Raw genomic sequence first — 20,018 nt, forward strand, 5'->3', positions numbered from 1 at the left:
CACTCTCACTATTGAGGCTTTAACTACTGGACTTAAGGTCTCACCATAGCCTATACTAGCATTCTGATGGAAATCCTTAGCTACCAACCTAGCTTTGCATCTTTAAAAACTTCCATCAATATTTTTTTCACCTTAAAGACCAACTTGTTGCCAACTATGTTCATTGTTGTTGTTTTGGGCACTAAGGTCCAAGTGTTGTTCCTTTTTAAAGCATCAAGCTCCTCTCTCATTTCTTTCCTCTATATTTCATATTTCAAGGCTGTATCTACTGAAATTGTTTCAAAAACTTGACTACATTCTGTAAAATATAAATGAAAATCAAGAGTTTCAGCATTCTCATAATTCCTCTATGTTTCTATATGCTCAACTTCATTTTCTCCAACATCATATTCGATTTCATTATCTTTACGACCTTGTGAATGTTGTTCTTGCTTTACTTGTGTTTCAATAGTATCAAAACCTCCATAGTTATTGCCTCTAAAAATTAGAAGTTGAGAATTAAATCCCTCTTTAACAGAGAGTCTCTCTTCATCGTCTTCTAGTTGTGTAACTTTAAACTCAGATATGCACAAATGTGCTACTGCACTAGAAACACTTGGTTGGTTTTTATCAGTTGAGCTAAAAGTTTTGGTTTGGCTAGTGTTTGACAAAGAAACATTAAACCAATTAGGTACATTGACAATTATTTGTGCTTATGGGGCTCTAGTATTCAGAAAAGTAGTGTGAAATGGAAATTCCCTCTCGTTAAAGACTATATGTCAAGATATGTACACCCTTCCACTCGAGCTTAGCCATTTATAGCATTTGTGTGAACTTCTATAGCTATGAAACACGCACTTTACAAAATGGAATTAAAATTTTTTATTTTGATAGGACCTTAGACATGGATAATAGACACATCCAAAAACTTTGAGAGGTTTATAATTTGGTATCTCATAGTAAAATTTTTCATAGGGACAAAGCTTGTTTAGAACCGGTGTAGGTTGAATGTTTATTAAAAAACAGTTGTTTGAAAGGCTTTTACCATAATTTCAATGGGACTTTTAACTAAGCTAATAAGATAAGACCCATTTTAGTAAGGTGTTTATATTTCCTCTCATTTGCCATTTTGAGCAGAGGTATAAGGGCAAGAATACTAAATTTTAATGATATGTTGTTGTAAATAATCAGTGAGTCGTATGTATTCTCCCCCCATATCAAATTGGATACATTTGATTTTTCTATCAAACTAGTTTTTAATTAAGTTTTTAAATTGTATGAAGGTGTGAATTAATTCAGATATATCTTTTAGAGGGAAAATCTAAGTGAATTGACTGTAATCATCAAGAAATAATGCATAATACTTATATCTAGCCATAGAAGTGACAGGTGCAGGTCCCCACTGGTCAGAGTGTGTTAGTTCTAAAAGGCTTAATGCAATAATAGTTGATGGAGTGAAAGCTAACATATGGGACTTTCCTAATTGATAGACTTCACATAAAAGAAATTGAGAAAATTGATATTTTTCATTAGAATTTTTTTTTTCATTATATGTTTCAAGAACTTTAGCAACAATTTTAGGAGTTGGGTGGCCTACATGTTTGTGCCACAATTCTAACTTTTCAGAGTTCACAGAATCAGTACTTAAACGAGAAACAAAAGCTTAGTGTAGAGATTGGTTGGTGTTTAGTTTAGTTTTGTAAACTGACTCAACTTGATAAAGTCTTTCCTTGTGCTTCCCTTGCAATAACACTTTCCCCAGAGCTTTGTCCTTCACAAAATAGCTAAAAGAATAAAAAAACAACATCAACATTATTTATAACTGTTAGTTTAGAAATACTGATCAAATTCTTTCAAATTGCGGGAACATGTAAAGCATTTTTCAACAAGTATCTATTATCATTAGTAGGCAACTTAAGTGAACCAACATGAGATATATTTAATTTCTTACCATTTCCCACAATCAAAGTTTCTTTACTACTGTACTCATTTTTCTGCTCAGATTTCCATCATCATTGGTGATATGACTGCTTGCACCATTATCAAAGTACAAAGCATTGTCAGCAAAATTGTCTGTTGTAGCCAAGTATACTGAGTGTAATTGTTGGTTCTTATTTGAATCTGGTAAAGAGCCCATATAACTCTTATCAAACCTATAATAGGATACTGTTGCAGTATGCCCAATCTTTCCACACACTTAACACAATTGTCTATTTCTTCCAGTTCTGCCATGTCCTCGATAGCTTATTCCTCCTCTATTGAAATTTCCAGATCTGGCACCATTATAATGATAATTTTGATTCCTATTTGCGGGGTTTGATGGTTGCCATCGTAGTGTTTAGTTATTTTAGCCTTCTTTCATATTGGACTGAAGCTCAACCCTGCTGATTGTTTCGTTCTCAACTATTTAACACACCAATAGATTGTAGTCTTGTGAATTTAGGCCTGCTAAAATTTGAGTGACCATGTCTTCTAGGGAAATAATGTGACCTGTTAGTGGTAAATTATCAACTAGAGCTTTCATTGCTTTAAGGTACTCCTTTATCTTCATTCCTCTTTTCTGAATCTCAGCAAGCTCTTTTTTATAAAAAAACTATATTGATCTAGTTTTCAAGTCAAATAACTCTTCGTTTGCATTTCAAATGTTTGTTGATGTTTCATTCCCCCTTAATTCAGAGACCACAACTGGTTCAATAGTATTGTAGATCCATCATAGTAACATCTAATCTTGGGCAAACCATTCTTCGAACTCTGGGTTTAACAGGATTTGAACTTGCTCATTCACTATTTCTTCAGTGAACTCTAGTGGCTAGATCTTTGCTCCAGTTATGAATCCTTCTAATTTATTTCCCCTAACAATGGGTAATACCATACTCTTCCATAATAAATAGTTCTCATGGTTCGGCTTAACCATTGAGTATGAACCTATTTGATTTCTTGTCGAATTCAAAGTTTTGATCGTTGTTGTTGTGTTGTTTGCTTGAGTCTTTCCTTCATTTGTTTTGCTGCTAGAGGTTGTTGAATTACTGCTACCTCCAGCCATTGATACTTGGCTTTGATACGAAAACAAGATTTTTAATATTTTAACGAATTTGTACTGGACAAATCTCAACTCATAATTTGTGAGGTAAGAGTTATTTTATTATATAAACAATAATGATCAATAGGTATATTACATGTATATACAAATACAGCTAATACATAATAAAATTTGTTACAACAGTTTGCTAATCATTGACTGTGTATATTCTTTGCATTCTGTACCATAATGATGATCTGTCTTCCTTCTAGAAATATTCTACTGACTATTTCCTTAAGTGACCATGTGATTCCTAATAGATGGTTAAAATTATAAATGATCATGTTTTTCACTGGCTAAGGAGAAAAATGAAATCTGCAAAAATCATTTTTCACTGAGGCTAAGAAAAAAATTAAAACAAAGGATCAATACGGAGCAAAATTTATCAGAAATATTTTTTAAAGATCATTATGAAATCAAAAAGTTAAATAATCATTATTTACGACATGGTACAATATGATACAGTTCACTTATTGCAATCACAATTATAATACAATCATATTTACAGTAGGGTACTGTACGATACAACTGAATTATCACAATCACAACTTACAATACGATTAATACATTAGACTTTGATATTTCATTGTATGATACTGTTTTAATCTCTATTAATGAGAGCAATAGAGATCTCCATTATCAATGCGGATCCAACACAATGTGTATCACATGAACATAATGACGATATGATATGATATGATTGTTAGTCCACGTGATAAAGTTCACTACCACTTTAACCGAATTTTTGTCACACACGCACAAGTCCTTCCTTGATATAAAATAAACCAGTTTAAAGGCTTGACACTGACTTGTGACTTTTAAATTTTCCTCTTATATTTACTCATTTTCTATTTATTTTATTTCCATTACCATATTTCACTTTGTAATTTTTTACTATAGCAAAATCCTTTGCCTGCATTTCCATTCCATTAAAATTTTACCCACATATTAATCAAATAGTTTTTGCATTATTTATCATGTACTTTAATTTATTAAATTTATAGAATACTTTTTAATTAAATTCTTCATATTTATAAAGTACTTTTAATTGAATTATTAGTGTTTATAACATTTTCCCCTATTTCTCTCTTGGGTCTCTTAATACTCTCATAAAGCCCATGAAAATTTTTATTTTTTGCCCATTTAAAGAATTAAACCCCCAACTCCAAATGATTTCCTAACCCTAGTTTGTTTGTCGATCATCTTTCACACATAAGCCTAGACCATATTTGGCATTACATATCTACGTAGATGTATAAATTTACATACCATATTCATGTTCACAATTAACGAATCTACAAATTTCTAATTTAAATACTGAACAAGTAATTTTAAAATAGATTTAAATATACTAAATCACATATATGGGGTTAGGAGACTAAATAAGACAAGTTTAAACTAAAAAAGTAACATAATACAAGTAAAATAATGTAGAATAAATATACAATTAAAAATTAAGGGGAAACAGATTATATAGCTCCATCGACACTTGTATGGGGTTATTTCAAAAGAAAAGTCAGCTTACAAGTTAGTTTTTTAATGTTAGAGCTTCAACTAAACAATTTCAAATTGAGGTTAAGAGTATCCTTGCCCAAAATAGATCAAAGGGAAGAAAATAGCTTAACTGTGTCGGTTTTCTCCTTCTAGAATGGTGGCTCCCCCATACTTCCCTTCCTTTCTGGTGTCTCACTCTCACACTCTCTTTTCTCTTCTTTCGTTTAGGGTTTGGGTCGACAGAAGATTACCCTTAAATACTCACTTTTAAAAGAATCTCAAGCATTCGATCTTGATCTCGATGGGGCGATGAGAATTGTTTGATTGCCCTTTATCAAGGGCAATGCAGTCTTTTTACTAGATGAGCGAATCTCAACTGTCTGATCCTGATCTGGATGGCACGATGAGAACTGTCTGATTGCCCTTCATCATGGGCAATGCAGTCTCTTTTCCCGTTGAGTGAATATCCACCGTTGATTTCAAATTTTCTATTCATTTGTATCGTTGGTTACCCTGACTGTTGGATTATTTTCTAATAGATCATGGTCGTTGATCCTTGGATTGCATACAGACCGTGTGACCAACATCACGCCCATTAGCTGTTCGATCGGCATCTCACCTGCCAGTCGCACGATCACCATAATTTCCCCTTCTGGGCCTTGGAGCTATTGGAACGACATTTACACTTCCACCGTTGGATCGACATCTTAAACATAGGCCGTCGAATCATCATACACACACGTCTCCCACTTGTTTGAATTCGTGCTAGATTTGCCTAACACAGTTGTCATGCGGTGCAATCTAGTTGGTTGCACTACTAAGTCCGCAATCTACGTGACCTATTTTTTTAAAATAGCAGAGTGACCTCTGGTCACTTAAAATTAATTCAATTAGGTCCATTTTAATTATAAAATTGGCATAACTTTGGAATTTTATTTCACAAAGGTCTTAAATTATTTATCTTATTTATTTTTCATGTTATACCTTAATTTTTAATTTTTAATTAACTATTTCTAAGGCTAAAAAATATAGAAACATGAATAAATATAATTTTGTATTCGTTACTTTATGAGACATGAATCTCAAATTTTATTTGATGGTCTTATTTAGGTTTATATATATGTTACTTTTATATGTATATATATATAAGTAAATGAGGACTTTGTGAGAGTTAAGAAATTTAAATTAAGGGTGTATTAAGTACCGAACCAGCAGAATGACATAAAATTTAATTAATACCAACTCAACGAGAAGCGTAAGAAATAGAAAACACTTAATTGTGTAAATATCAAACCTGAATCGACTAGTAAATTGTAACTGTTGCAATTAGACCAGAAAATGTAAATGACATGAACCTCATAATTAGTAATTAATTAAATTAAGTCCACAAAAGTACATTAGGACAGAATAAGGACCTGTAAAAACTTAAAGCTATTTCAAAGTAAATTATAGAAAATAAGCTGAAGTAAACCTCAACTTGGGAATAGACAGGCAAATAGTAGACAGGAAAAAAGATTAAATGAAATTTTGAAAGGATATTTATATAAAGTAGATAAACATGATCCACTACTTTGTCATTCGTACTCCAGGTCCTTCATTTTCCCAGCAATGGTAGCCCTTTTTGAATCTAAGTAGATACATTTGTGGTCAGTTATGTTTTGAACACTTCATGCAATTGAAAAACTGGAAATATTTGATTTTGCTGATGTTATTAACAAGTTGAATTTACTTCATTCCTCTTCTCTTGAAGTGAAATTATATTTTCTTAAAAGTTGTATGTTCTTCAGTTTCTCATGGAGAATCATGTTTATCACCTTCTTTCCATTCATATATGCAACAAAAGAGATTAGGAAGAAAGCCTAAACTCATTTCCTGATTCTATCATCTAATATCAAAGCTGATCTGCATTATTATTTTATACATCCTTAAATCTCTTATACTGGTAGCAATTTTATCTTATATTTTAAGTTTGCTAATCTAATGCAGTTTAATGTCAATGGATTTTTTTCACTGCACCTAGTCGTTAGGCATGAGAAACAGGTTTGTGCATAAACTTGTGTTATCTTACATCTATTCAGTGCATGTACTAACTTTCAGCAACTTCACTTTCAATGTTTTCCTCTTTGAAAAGGCTAGTGGAGATCCAAGGCCACTGGTCACTGAGCAGCAAAGATTCAAATAAATTCTCAATTAGAGAATGGAGATTTTCCTCAAGAGGTAAGTCTGGTCAGCCTTGTTCTACTTTTTTCATGGAGAATATATTGTCTTCTTTGAACCATGGAATCAAATCAAAATTTTTATCTAGTTAGTTTGATTTCTGTCTTGCTAATCAGATTATCTATTAGCATCTTTAGTTGTTCAAAAAATCTCCTAAGGACCTCAGGCAAATGGTTAGGAAAAAGGGTAATTTCATTCAGTAGATTACTCCTACAATAAGCCTCTTGTATCTGTTTCATGTTAGACTATGCTGCAGTAAATCATTTATTTAGGAAACATTACATGTAGGACAGGAAATTGAGGTTATATATTTTTCATAACAGAGTTAACGTAACATGGTCATTCATATTTATCCTTATTTGTGCACACATTTCACTGGAGATAATGAGAGTCTTCAACAAAAACTGTATGATAATATATGCTGCTCAGAGGAATATTTTCCTATCTGGGACCTTGGGGAATAGCGAACTAAGATATCTTTTCGATTTATTTCCTTCCTCTCTCTCTCTCTCTCTCTATGAATATATATATATATAACCGGAGCTATTTGAAATAACAGCTTGAATTTAGAGACCTTTGGTCGGCAAAGGAACATGTTTGCGATACTCTGCAAGAGCCCACAACGGAAAGATGTTTCTGTATGTTGCATAGTGGTACATGCAGTTCCTCAGGAACACCGCAGTTATTTCCTTAACATGAGAGATCACTAATTAAGTGATTCACTATAAAAAATAATTATATATATAATGTAAGTAGATATATTTAACTCTAAGTATCTGATTGACACAGAATCCTACCTCTTGGGGGAAGTCACCATTTTCTAGTTGAGAATTAATTATCAATTTTGCTGCACAATGAAGAGGTGTTGGATCTCTATTGGCCTGTATGTAATACGAGAATTTAATTTTATATGGGTATATATATATATATATATATATATGTCCTGTTTAATTATGAATGAGATGTTAGGAAAAATTTTAAGAGATATGCTAACTTTATGTAATACATAATTGGAAATGGGATGAAGAAGAATGAGATACTAATAAAAAGATTCAAATTTTTAATTTGTAGTTTTTCACTATAAATTTTCAAGTAAATAAGTAGAACTATTAAGATTCCAATACATAAATCATAATTAAATGTAATTCATGAACCATAATTAAATTTAACATATGAACCTTTAAGAAAACTCAAAAAGACATATTAATTATCAAAATCATAATATATATTTAACTTATCTCCCTAATAAACTGAAGAGTCTAGATATATTGAAATTTGTGTATTATTATTTTCAACGTTCCTTCTTAATTTGTAATTTTTTTTTTTTACTTGAACACACTAGTACATAATCTTTAGGGTTTTGAATTACATGTGCCGATCTCAAGTTCTCCATCATTTGGTATAAAGATTAGACACTAGATAAATCTTACTACCTTGTATAATCTACCTTTGCATATTTGTCTCATTGGTTATTCTTTTCATATCTTTGCCTTCATTTCTGCCTATCATACAAAGAAAAATAAAAACAATATATATATCATATTCATAATGTCTCTAATTACACTCTAAGTTTTCTTTTTTTTTTTTCATTACGCACTTGTTCCATTATATCACTAAGTAACCAATTGCATTACAGTTACTTAGCCTCATACATCAACACACACCACCTTTATCCATGTGGTTAAACTCGTGCTTCTAAAATTGTATTACGAATCTCTTTCCCTAAGGTTCTTTGAAAGTATCTTAAGATAAATTCGAGTACCTTGATTCAAGAAGAGTCAATTCAGATGCTGAACTTGAGGGAAGAAGATTGAGAGGTGAGTGAAACACAAAAGAATATGTGAAGAAGTGTTATTGTCTTGCTAACATTTTCCAACATGTTATTTTCCTATAATGTTTTAGAGTAGTGAAAACAACATTCTAACCGATATGTGGTTCTTCTTGGAGGCCATGCATAAAGACTCTAAGCTTAGTAAAACAGTGGGAGATATGAGAATTGAGATGGACGAAGTAAGACACGAAACTCTAGATGCACTAATGCCTAAAAACCGAATGTAAGAGGAGGAGGAGATCGAGTTCTATAATGATGTTAACATGGAGGAGGTCCAAGGTAGTAAAAGAAAAGAGCGAAAAAATAACAGCTTAAGTTTAATAAAGATGAAGATTCCACCTCTTATGGGAAGGAATGATGCTGAAGCCTACTTGGAGTGGAGTGAGAGGTAGAACTTGTATTTGATTGCTATAATTACAATGAAAAAAAGAAAGTCAAGCTTGTTGCAATTGAATTTATCGATTATGCACTGGTTTGATGGGATCAACTGTTACTCAGTAGAAGACATAATGGGGAATAACCTATCTCAACCTGGAGATACATGAAAACCATAATGAGAAAGAGGTTTGCTCATTTTTACTACTGCCGTAAAATACACCAAAAGTTATAATCATTTGACGTAGGGGTCCATGCCCTGAAAGATTATCATAATGAGATAAAGATAACAATCATTTGAGCTAATATAAAAGAGGACCTGAATTTTTATATTGTCAACGTAGTGAGTTACAACATTATATTGAGTTAAAAGACATGGTGCTTATGACTGCAAAGATTGAAAAACAACTAAAACATAAAAAGGCAACAAAAGAATTTTCATATTCCAACAGTAAGGGGATAGAATTTAGGTAAGTCGACATTAGAGGTAATCCAAAACCATTTATACACATTCAAAAGTATTAGTCATATCAAATGCTTTAGGTGTTTGAGCATTAGACACATTGCATCACAATCTTCTAATTAGAAAATCATATTACTTAAAGATAGTGGTGACATTAATAGTGCAAGAGAAGGTAATAGTAATAATAGTATGGTGTTGTTAAAGGATGTTGAAGAGGGCATAGAATACTAAGTTCAGAGGAAAGTTTTGGTTAGTAAGAGAATATTGAATGTTTTAGTCAAGCAAGAAGATAATAACTAAATAGAGAATATATTTTACACCATTTTCCTTCTGAATGAGAAAGTGTGCAGTTTAATCATAGATGGAGATACTTACACTAGTTGATAAACTTAAGCTGACATGCACGAAACATCTTAATCCCTCCAAATTACATTAGTTCAATAACTATGGGAAAATGAAGGTGACTAAGTAGGTGTTGGTATTTTTTTTCTATTATATGATGCACTGATGAAATTTGTTGTGACGTTGTGCCCATGCATGTTAGTCACATCCTACTGAAAGACCTCAGCAATATGATAAATGTTTAGTTTATGATGGCTATAAGAATCGTTATTCCTTTAGCATGAATAATTAAAATTTTATTCTCACACCACTCTCACTTAAGGAGGTATTCAAATATCAAAATAAGGTAAATAATTCAAGTGAGATAAAGTCAAGAGAAGAGAATGTGATAGATGATAAGGAGAAAAAATGTTTATTAACTAATTTTAATCCTTCTTTATCTAGTTGTGTTGCTTTGCAGGACTTTAGGGATATTTTCCAAATAAAGTAGAGTTGATAAAGTCATTACATAAGAAAGTTTTCAATTCGAGGACGAATCGTTTTGAAGAAGAGGGGATAATGTGATCCTGGATGACATGAAACATTCAAGGGACCACTCTGTTAGTCTAAATATTGGAAAAGACTAATCCAACACATGATCAAGAAGGTTTGGACCCTAAACTGCACTCACATGAAGTCAACTAAAATAAACAAGGCATGGACATGTTGAATGATGAATTGAGAAAAGTATAATGATGCCTAGTGGGTCAATCACAAGATTTAGAGGCAAGAAACTCTAACAAACATTCTAATTATTTGTCCAAGAGTGGATTCATGAAGAAAACAAGTGCAAGCCCAAGAAAGAAGCCCATAAAGAAAAAACTTTTAGTCTATTCAACCAAGAGGAAACTCAGTCATATATCTTTCTACAATTTAAGATACATGGCTGAGAAACATACATGGATGAGGGTCCCAATTGAGAGGGAAATTCTTGCCTACTAGAATTTTTGTTCTCCACTCTTCTAATCTTTAATTCGACAGGCGAGTCTTACTTCAAGTAGGATTTGTCTTAAGTTTCTCTCAAGGAGTCTGAATTTATCTTTCTATGAATCTTAATCAGTTTTCTCTTCACAAATTAATATTTTAAAAGAGTTGAAAACACGTTTGAAGTATGAAAGCTCAAAGTAAGATTCCCCTTCCTAGTCAATTCGTACTAGAAAAATGACTTGTTTCCTAATAAAAAATAACTAGAATTTATTTCATCTTCAATACAAATTCTACATCAAATATTCATAATTAATAGAGTCTAAAATCATACCTAAAATCCACAATAAAGTCAAGGATTCATTTAGTCACAATCAAGGCACCATTCAAGAGAGAAGAGTTTATTTCCTTTATGCATAATAGTCTTTAATTTAATTTTTAATTGAAATTCTAGATAAGATTGTATTTAAAGTTTTTTTAGGATTTAGTTTTCTATTTTTACAAACATTAGTAAGGCTTATGGCTATATAAAAGTTTCATTACTTAGGTTGTAAACACATCAATTCAAATCCATTCAAATTAATAAAATACAAATTTCCTTTTAGTTTAACTTTCGACTATTACAAGTGCTCTTTGAGAGGTTCTTTAAAATTCTTGTTGAGTGAGGAATCGATTATAATTATCAAGATAACTCTTGTGGTATTTTATCAATTCTATCTTTTTTTTAATTGTGTTAGTCAGCAATCGCAGATTAATTATGGGTTAAGTAGAAAATGTTTATTTAGTGATTAAGTTTTGCGTACTAAATTATATATGTAGATTTTTGATCATGTTGGTTGATCCTGAATTTCACATCACTCGCCAACTCTTTGGAAGGAATTCTTCAAAATCTCCCAAGCTTACCTTGCATTAGTAGTATCGGCTATATTCAAGAACGTAGATTCACCTAAGTCTTGATGAATGAGTGAAAGAGCTTGTTGATCCTTCTTCCTTGTTTTTGCTTGAGAATCATTCTCATTTTGAGTTAATTGTGCTTTATTTTTTAGTGGAATAAAGTCTCTATCTATAATATTCCATCCACTTTGTGAGCCAAGTACGATTTGCATGTGAAGACATCAACTATCATAGTTTTCTTTTATAAGACGAGGAAATTTGAATTTGAAGGATGATTATGTAACACCCAAATTTATTTCAATATAATTAGAATTAAATTGTAGATATTGTAGTTTTTTTTTAATTTAATGAAAAAATGGAGTAAAATTGATGGAAAATTAAATTGAAAATAATTTTGGGAAAAAAATGTGAAAATTTGGGTTCTGAGAATATTTTTGAAAGGAAAATTAAAAAACAGGGGCCAAAACATAATTTTCGAAAGTTTTACCATGTCAGACGTCAGTCAGCAGCCCGGACCAACCAGGATGCGCCAAGTGGCAGGGACGCTGACGCGGGGGGCCACGCGGGGGGGCCACATGGGCAATCCGCGTGCCTGCGATCAAATGGTTAAGGTCCGTTCCCGCGCGCACGGACGGCCTAGATGTGCTCCCTCCCCAACGCGATCGAACGGTCAGATTTAAATGTAATCGGACGGTCTAGAGTGAATCGCGATAGACAGTCCATATTGGATCGCGATGAACAGTCTAGATTCACTTCCTATTTAATCGCGATCGGACAGTCCAGATCAAACGCGATGGACGGCCCAAATCAAAAGCGGATGGATATAAATAATTACTATCCACACCAAACTCTAACCCTAGCTGCCAGAACTCCTCATCGGAGAAGACAACCCAGCTGCCGGGGAGCCGACCACTGTCACTCGCCACCGCACCGGAATCCTTTCCGACTGCAAAAAAGGTAAAAACTTTTCTTTTTGCATGAAATTCAATTTTAAGCTCACCCATGGCCAAATCGGAGTGGAAAGACCGGCCAATTGGCTGAAAAACACCGGCGAAGCCCGACGGCACGGTCGCGGAAAATTTCACAAAACGCCTCCGATGAGGTCCTTCCCGATTCTTGTTCGACATAATTTTTCCACCGTTGTGATCTCGTTCTTTTCTCTACAGGTTGACTGGAGCAAAACACCCGACCGCAACGTGAGCCAAAGGAGCCACCGTACCGGAGCACCCCACCGCCGGTGAGTTTCGGGTTTTTATATTTTTTTTTGCCAACCGATGCCCCTAAGTGTGTTTTCTCATAGGGATTGATGCAAAATTGGCTGATTTTCCCCGAAAATAGCCAATTTGAGGCAGACCATCGCCGCCCACGGCGATGCCACCGCTGGAACACGACAGAGTTGTCGTACCAGATTTTCAAAATTGGCCGAGTGGGTCCTAGGACTGATTTTGGGTTTATTTGAAACATTTGTAGATATTATAAGCGCGTTTCAGTTCCTGAAGAAAAATTCAGGAAACCCAGGGACCGCACGTAGTTGCAGTGAACCGTTTAGTTTTTCGACGTCAAATCGAATAAGGATCTCTCACCCTATTCCCTATCATAGAATTGAAGTCTAAATAAATAATAATATGGTATGTGCGATTTTAGTAAACATGCATAATTAATTACTGATTGCTAATGGAGGCTGAACCGAAAATTATTCTCTATTAATCTCTATTGATGTATTTTACAGTCTAAAAGCATGATAGTGTCTTATCAATTTATTTTATGGTTTGAATGCATGAATTGCTGCCTTACATGACTACTGTTTTGATTTGGTATTTGAGACATGATTGCATTATCTTATGCATGTTTATTTGCTTATGTGATTATGTTTGATTTGAAAATGGAGATTAAAGAAAAATGGAAAAGTGGTGTGATTAAATAAACAGATGGAACGACAGTTTTACCAGATATCCTAAGAGATGGTGGACGGACTGGGTACATAGGAACCCTATCGTGAACGTTGTCTCATACCGGACGGGGTATGGAGACGGCCCGCTTCACCCTCATACCGGACAGGGTATTGAGGTTTAATGATTTGGTGCTCATACCGGACGGGTTATGGGAACGACCCTGTAATTGAGATTGTTAAAGAAAAGGGTTCACGTATAGCAGGAACATCCTTATGAACTCCCATGGATACCAGTAGACTGGTGAAAAGAGAAACAGTTATGGTTTGGTTTATTGTTAATGGATATGGATTTATAATATGTTCTATGTTACTGATTGTTCATGAAGTTATGATCTATATGGTATTATTATTTTTATAAGTTGTTTTCATAAATTCCACTATGGTAAGTGAACGAGAAATGATTTTATAATTGATAAATGAATTTACTAAATTTAATGCTCATTAGTGGTTTTCGATTTTATACCAACCTTTATTTCTGTACCGGTGATATAGTGTGATATCTTTACTGGATTAGTGTAGCTCATCTTTTATTTAACCATTTCAGATCAAGAGTACCAGGTTCCAGAGCCCGATCCGCAAAAAGATTGTGAGTAGATGCTAGATATTTTTTATTTTTTATTTGTTTCCTTATTTCTCATGTTTCTTTCAAAGAATTAATTCCGTAATGTTGTTCATTACTTTTAAATTATGGTGTAAGGAGGATTATAAAACTTAACATTTTATTTCGTTTCCGCACTTAAATTATTATATATTTCCTTTTGGATTTCTGGAGTCATTACAGATTATTAGTAATCTCTCCAAAATTTTAAAGAATCAAGGAACCGATGAATCAAGTTCTGATATCACTTTGGTGGGAATATTTTTAAAAGATAAGTTTAAGATAATACTTCATTGGGAATTGGAGGAAGAAAATGAGAGATCAATAGAAAGATAATTTCTTAATTATGATTTTTATATTATAAATCTTTAAGTACATAGATATATATAGGCACTAACAGAGCTTTTAAAATTCTAAGTACATGAATTATAATTAAGTTTAATATATAAATTATCTAGAAAAACTCAAAAAATATATATTAATTATCATGTTCAGATGCACATTTAATTTAACTCCCCAGTAAAATTAAAAGTTTAGATATATTGAAATTTGTAAATAATAACAAAGATTATAAATAAATAAACAAAACATAAGCTTAAGCAAACTAACCTGGCCAGAATGAATTAGACCCATTAGAGCCCAACTGGTCTGCACTAGGTTTGATTTGCCTCCTTCAAGAGGTACGTATTTCTACACCATCCACCATATGTATATATTATTAATTAATCAGCTATTAATATGTATATGTATATGTATATGTGTGTATATATATATATATATATATACATACCTTATCAGGGCAAGAACGATAACTTTCTCCCCACCCACCATTCGGTCTTTGTATTCTAAGAAGAAATTCAACTCCCTTGCGCACAGCAGCACAATTGTCGTAAGTCTTGCCTGCGGCTGCTAATCCTCCAAGTGCAAACCATGACCCATAAGTGAAACACACTCCCCAATTTCCGTACCTGTTTCAAAATTTTCTTATAACTATAGTTATCTACTAATTAACAATTAATAAATTATTTAAAAATACTCAAAAATGTATAGGAATATTTTACATTAAGTTTAAAAATATAAAATTATACCATGAACCATCAGTCATCTGTATATCTTGAATGTATTTTGCAGCATTCTTGATGAAATCGTCGATCTCTTTCTTTCTATGTATGGAATATAATTTCTTAAACAAAACAAGCGCATTAATTGCTGATGAAGTGCACTCAACATATTCGTGCTCAATTATAATGTCGGCAAAAACTTCGGTAGGATTCAGTAGCTGGAAACAAAAGTAAATTAAAATACTCATCATATGTTGTGAATACAAACTATATTTTGATAAGAATATTTTATTCAAATTGCATAACTTTTTTATTTTATTTTAGACTCAGACAACTGGAATTGGAACCTTATCTTTCATTCAATCTCAAATTATACTTTATTTTAGATGATATATAAATAGCTAATTCAAACTTATAGAGGTCTCTGCGATGTATGATTTCTTACTTCCAACCATTTTTGTGCCCCAGCCGGCTCCCATGCAGGTACACCGCCATTTTTACTCTAGAAAAACAAAGGTAGTTAAGGGGGTAGATGATACTTGGATTAAATTTTACCCATGAACGATTAAATTAATATTTAAAATTAATTAATATTACCTGAAAGGAAAGTATAATGTTGACAGAATCATATAATTTCTCAGCTTCTATTTTCTCACCAACGAGTTCTGGTGGCAACATCGATAGATGTAGGCAACACTATATATTATAAGTGATTAGGTGAGATACATATTGTTTATGTTTGATAGCAAAGCTCTGTGTAAATTCTGTACATTATAATTATTTTGTATGATATATAAAGCTAAAAGTTAAAGTGGTTGTATTTAGAGACTCTTTTTAATCCAATCAAGAAACAAATTATTATGTTCAACACTTGGAATAAATGGCTACCTTAATTTTACATAACTTTTGAAATTTTAGTTACTTAATAACTTGGTTAAATAATTTTTTTTTTTTTTTTTTCTAAAAATAAGTCTGATTGAGTTAATTTTAAACTAAATTTGAATAACGTCGGTTTTGAATTAAGAATAAAAAACTCGTCCAAAACAAATTCAGTTATATATAGAATATACATATTTCAACTTAAATGTATGTGTACAAGATAATATATTGTTAAGTTTGCTTTTAAGTATATATAATACACATTTTGATGTATATATGTATAGTATACATGTATAATTTGGATTGTTTTTACTAGAAACTCAATCGAGCCAAAAATTAAGTAAATTTAATGAATTATCCCGGATCCAATGAGTTCAAAATTTGTATATCTAAAGTCAAGATTTTGTATGTTATTCCTATTCAATATTCAATTATTTTACTGGATATTAAAATATTTGAAGTGCTGAAATGGTGATGATGAGAAATTAGTAGCTCACCGTTAAAGCCTCTGAAGTGCAATCAGAAACTTGCCAACCATGATCTTGATCAGAAAATGTCCAGGATCCTTTAGAAATATGACGATGCATACTTTTAAAATCGCTCGAAGGATTTTCTTTCACCTTCAAAATTTTAATTCTAAGTAAGTATTTTGATAACAACCTGAAACATTCACTACAAATATAAATATATATATATATAGTTGTTTGAGTCAATGTTAGACCTGAGAGTATTTTATAAAATCATATCCTCTCTTGATTACATCCGGAATTTCATGTGCCAAATTACTTGCAAGCAAGGCTTGAATAGCGAAAGCAGCATCCCATGTTTGGCTCCCACTGCCCTGCATACATATATACATATTTATGTTGTTAAGGTGAATGAATATTTAACAAAAATATTATTGAAAGTACATGCATATTTATTATCTATTATATATATATAAAAGACTCTCATAGTATTTCTTTATTTTTTTGAAATATTTTTTAAAATAAAATTGATGTGATAATATATATATTTTTTTAAAAAAATTCTATTTTTAGTTGATTATAACAAATCTTTAACTTATTATATAATTTAATCCTAATTTAACGAAATATTTTTATTATATTTTAACTAATTACTAGTACTAATATGTGTTTATAGTTAAACAGATAATATACATAATAGATAAAATAAAATTAAAGTGATATTATTTGTAATAGTTATCTATTTAAATTTCTTTTAAATAATGTTCTTATATTTAATTTATATTTTTATTAAAAATTTATTTTTATAAAATTTTTATTTATATAAAATAAAATTTATACTTTTTAAATTATATCATCCGTGTAGCACAAATTAAAAATTTAATATATACATACCTGCAACTTCATTCCATCCTCAGCTACCCATAAATAATCAGGGATTCTTGCAAGATGCTTCTTAAAATAATCTCCAAGTGGATCTTCAATCCAACAAGCAAGCATGCATAAAACCTTTTCAACGCAGGCGATAGTGATGTATCGACTATTTTCGTCTTCATAGTGAATATGTTTCATGGTGACTTGAAGAGCTTTCTCTCTCACTAGCTTGTTTAGAGGCCAACTAGTAAGAAAAGGCTCGCCAAAAAGGTATAGTGTGTCCCAAATCAAGTTTTGTAATAAAGGACGAGAATAATATACATCTTCCTGCATTCGTAATTATACGAATAATAATATCTAATAAGAGTACGATCTTACTCTTAACTAAATTAAGGTGAAACTTAATAAGAGAATACAAAAATTGACCAGAAAATACTTTGCTTTCACTAAACCAAATAAAAAATAATGTTTAATTTAATTTACTTTCATCAAATTAAACAGTAATTTAGTCTCAAAATACAAAAACTGACCTAAAAATAATGTGGTTACTAAATAAAACATAATAAATAAGTTTTCTATTTATAACATATCTTGCTTGTCTTTTACCGAATAGGAAAAAAAAAAATAGTCTCAATCTACAAAAATTGATCTAAAATACTAATAGAAGTTTTACCTTGGCACATGAATGACGTACTTTCTTCCAATTAATTTGATGGTAAGGCTGTAAGTAGAGCTCCTGTCTCAACTCTAGAGTGAGAGGTGTTATGAGACCAACGAATCTTCTTCCGTATAGATACGACATGGGCATATATACTAAACGACAACAACACCACATCTTGGCTGGAAATTATTATTTACATATTACATTTATATTTGATAGACTAAGTATGTATATTTAAGAAATAAATATATATATATATATATATAACCTGGATGAAAAGGAAGAAAAGATGGAAAGAGCCAAAACTCTGGTGGCATTGGGTTGCACCCACTCCAATCAAATACACCAAGTATCTACAACAAATAAATAATAATTATTAAAAATGGATATATATATATATATATATATATACAAATTTATTTATAATTAATTTTACTACCGAAAGCCAAATCTTTCCCCAAGATGGTATATGAGTTGCAGTGCCATGATCAAGAATCCAAGTACGAGCTTTGCTACATGCATTGTCTTCTCCACCATTTCTTCCTTCTCCAAGAATACGCATGCATACGTAGTTGAGAACTGTGCTGAACATGATGCTATGCCCTTCTATGTGTAATCCCCATCCACCATCATCGTTCTGTTGTACATATATATTTAGAATAATATTTATACTAAAAGATATTGATATAATATATATATATATATATACCTGATGATTGTATATATAACGAAGAATCTCTTTACGATGTTCAAAAGAAAATACAACATCAAGATGCCCAGTAATGTATAAACATATTACCTGTAATTTTTTTAAAAATATCAATAAAAAAGTTCTCCATTAATTCCTATAGTTTAATTTGATTGGATGCATTATTTAACTAAATAGAATAATTTTGTAATTAATTATTCAAATTAAGAAATTTAAAAAAAAAGGTGTGACCAAAGGTGGGAGAAAAAACAATCCGCCAGCACACTCGGCGGGCCAATGACCATCGCTTGCTTGCAAGGCTGAGAAAAAATGAACCGCCCTCCTCAAAGTTGTTGTCACTGTTTCCTCTGTGATTTCTTCTCCATTCTCAACTTTCACCTGAGGAATTCTTTGTTTGAAATTTTTCTCTCTCAAAGCCTGCAGGTTTATCTTATTATTTTATTTTAATGGAATATGAATTCATTTATTAAATTTTTTAAGATTTTAAATAAATATTATATATATATGTAGACCTGCGTGCACCAAAGGAGATCAGCACTGGTCTTGCGGTAAAATCGATTGTTGTAAAAATTTTGACGAGCCTGGTCGACCTCTTGTCGCTCTTCAGGGGTGCCTGCATTAGGATCAAACTCCCATGTCTGCCTTCCCACGAAGTTGTTGGTGCTGTACAAGTAGGGCTCATTTTCACCCTCTGCAATCTTCAACCTCCACATTACTCTTCACCAATATTATATATATATATATGTAGTTATGAAGAGAGTGATGAACTTGGAAAGATTGGGCGCAAACTGAAAGAAGTTTGGTTAGAAGATGAGAAGAGAGATGATGGGGAAAAAGAGCACGTACAAGGCCATTTATATACTACCATACTGCCTTCTACATTTTTACTTTTAAATTTAATATTAGTTCCAAAATCACAGGCTTTGCTTTAATAACGAAACTTATTTTTAAAAAAAAAAACATAATTATCTTTTGAATTGTGTGATGTTTCTATTTCTATTTCTATAATCTCAATAAGATTTTTTTTTACGATAGCTATATATATATATATGTATATATTTGACATAGTATTTATATTTTTACTAATACGTTCTTATTAAAATATAATCATTGTTTATCTATATAATCTTATGTACATAAAGCAATCTTAATTAGGAGGGCCTCAACTATTTTAATAGAATT

At 31.7% G+C, this 20,018-nt stretch overlaps 1 protein-coding gene across 4 annotated transcripts; it reads right to left on the reverse strand.

Annotated features, from left to right (window-relative positions):
• Positions 1-6,015: 6,015 nt before the first annotated feature.
• Positions 6,016-19,661, reverse strand: LOC110820899 (beta-amyrin synthase-like). 4 transcript variants are annotated; one of them, XM_088220802.1, is made up of 16 exons: positions 19,349-19,661; positions 19,068-19,253; positions 18,837-18,926; positions 18,567-18,764; positions 18,396-18,480; positions 18,140-18,306; positions 17,488-17,793; positions 16,848-16,967; positions 16,624-16,746; positions 15,845-15,943; positions 15,693-15,749; positions 15,275-15,465; positions 14,977-15,154; positions 14,796-14,876; positions 7,567-7,650; positions 7,055-7,458 (listed from the first exon to the last, which is right to left on the reverse strand). In XM_088220802.1, the coding sequence occupies exons 1-16, from the start codon at positions 19,547-19,549 to the stop codon at positions 7,336-7,338; spliced, it is 2,289 nt and encodes a 762-aa protein (XP_088076928.1). In that variant the 5' UTR covers positions 19,550-19,661; the 3' UTR covers positions 7,055-7,335. The 4 variants fall into 4 exon arrangements, with proteins under 4 accessions (XP_088076931.1, XP_088076928.1, XP_088076930.1 ...); XM_088220805.1 differs by lacking the exons at positions 7,055-7,458; positions 7,567-7,650 and adding an exon at positions 6,016-6,179; XM_088220803.1 differs by lacking the exons at positions 7,055-7,458; positions 7,567-7,650 and adding an exon at positions 8,928-9,008.
• Positions 19,662-20,018: the final 357 nt, after the last annotated feature.

The sequence above is a fragment of the Carica papaya genome, chromosome 5 (genome assembly GCF_054855325.1).
Source record: "Carica papaya isolate Zhongbai chromosome 5, ASM5485532v1, whole genome shotgun sequence".
In the NCBI taxonomy this organism is placed as follows: domain Eukaryota; kingdom Viridiplantae; phylum Streptophyta; class Magnoliopsida; order Brassicales; family Caricaceae; genus Carica; species Carica papaya.

Bases quoted from the DNA above. Each gene is read 5' to 3' on its own strand.
- LOC110820899 (XM_088220802.1), bottom strand. From the start codon at position 19,549: ATGTGGAGGTTGAAGATTGCAGAGGGTGAAAATGAGCCCTACTTGTAC. The intron at 18,765-18,836 runs GTATATATATAT...TATGTACAACAG, and splicing joins GTTATATATACAATCATCAG to AACGATGATGGTGGATGGGG. The intron at 18,307-18,395 runs GTTATATATATA...AATAATTTCCAG, and splicing joins TTTTCTTCCTTTTCATCCAG to CCAAGATGTGGTGTTGTTGT.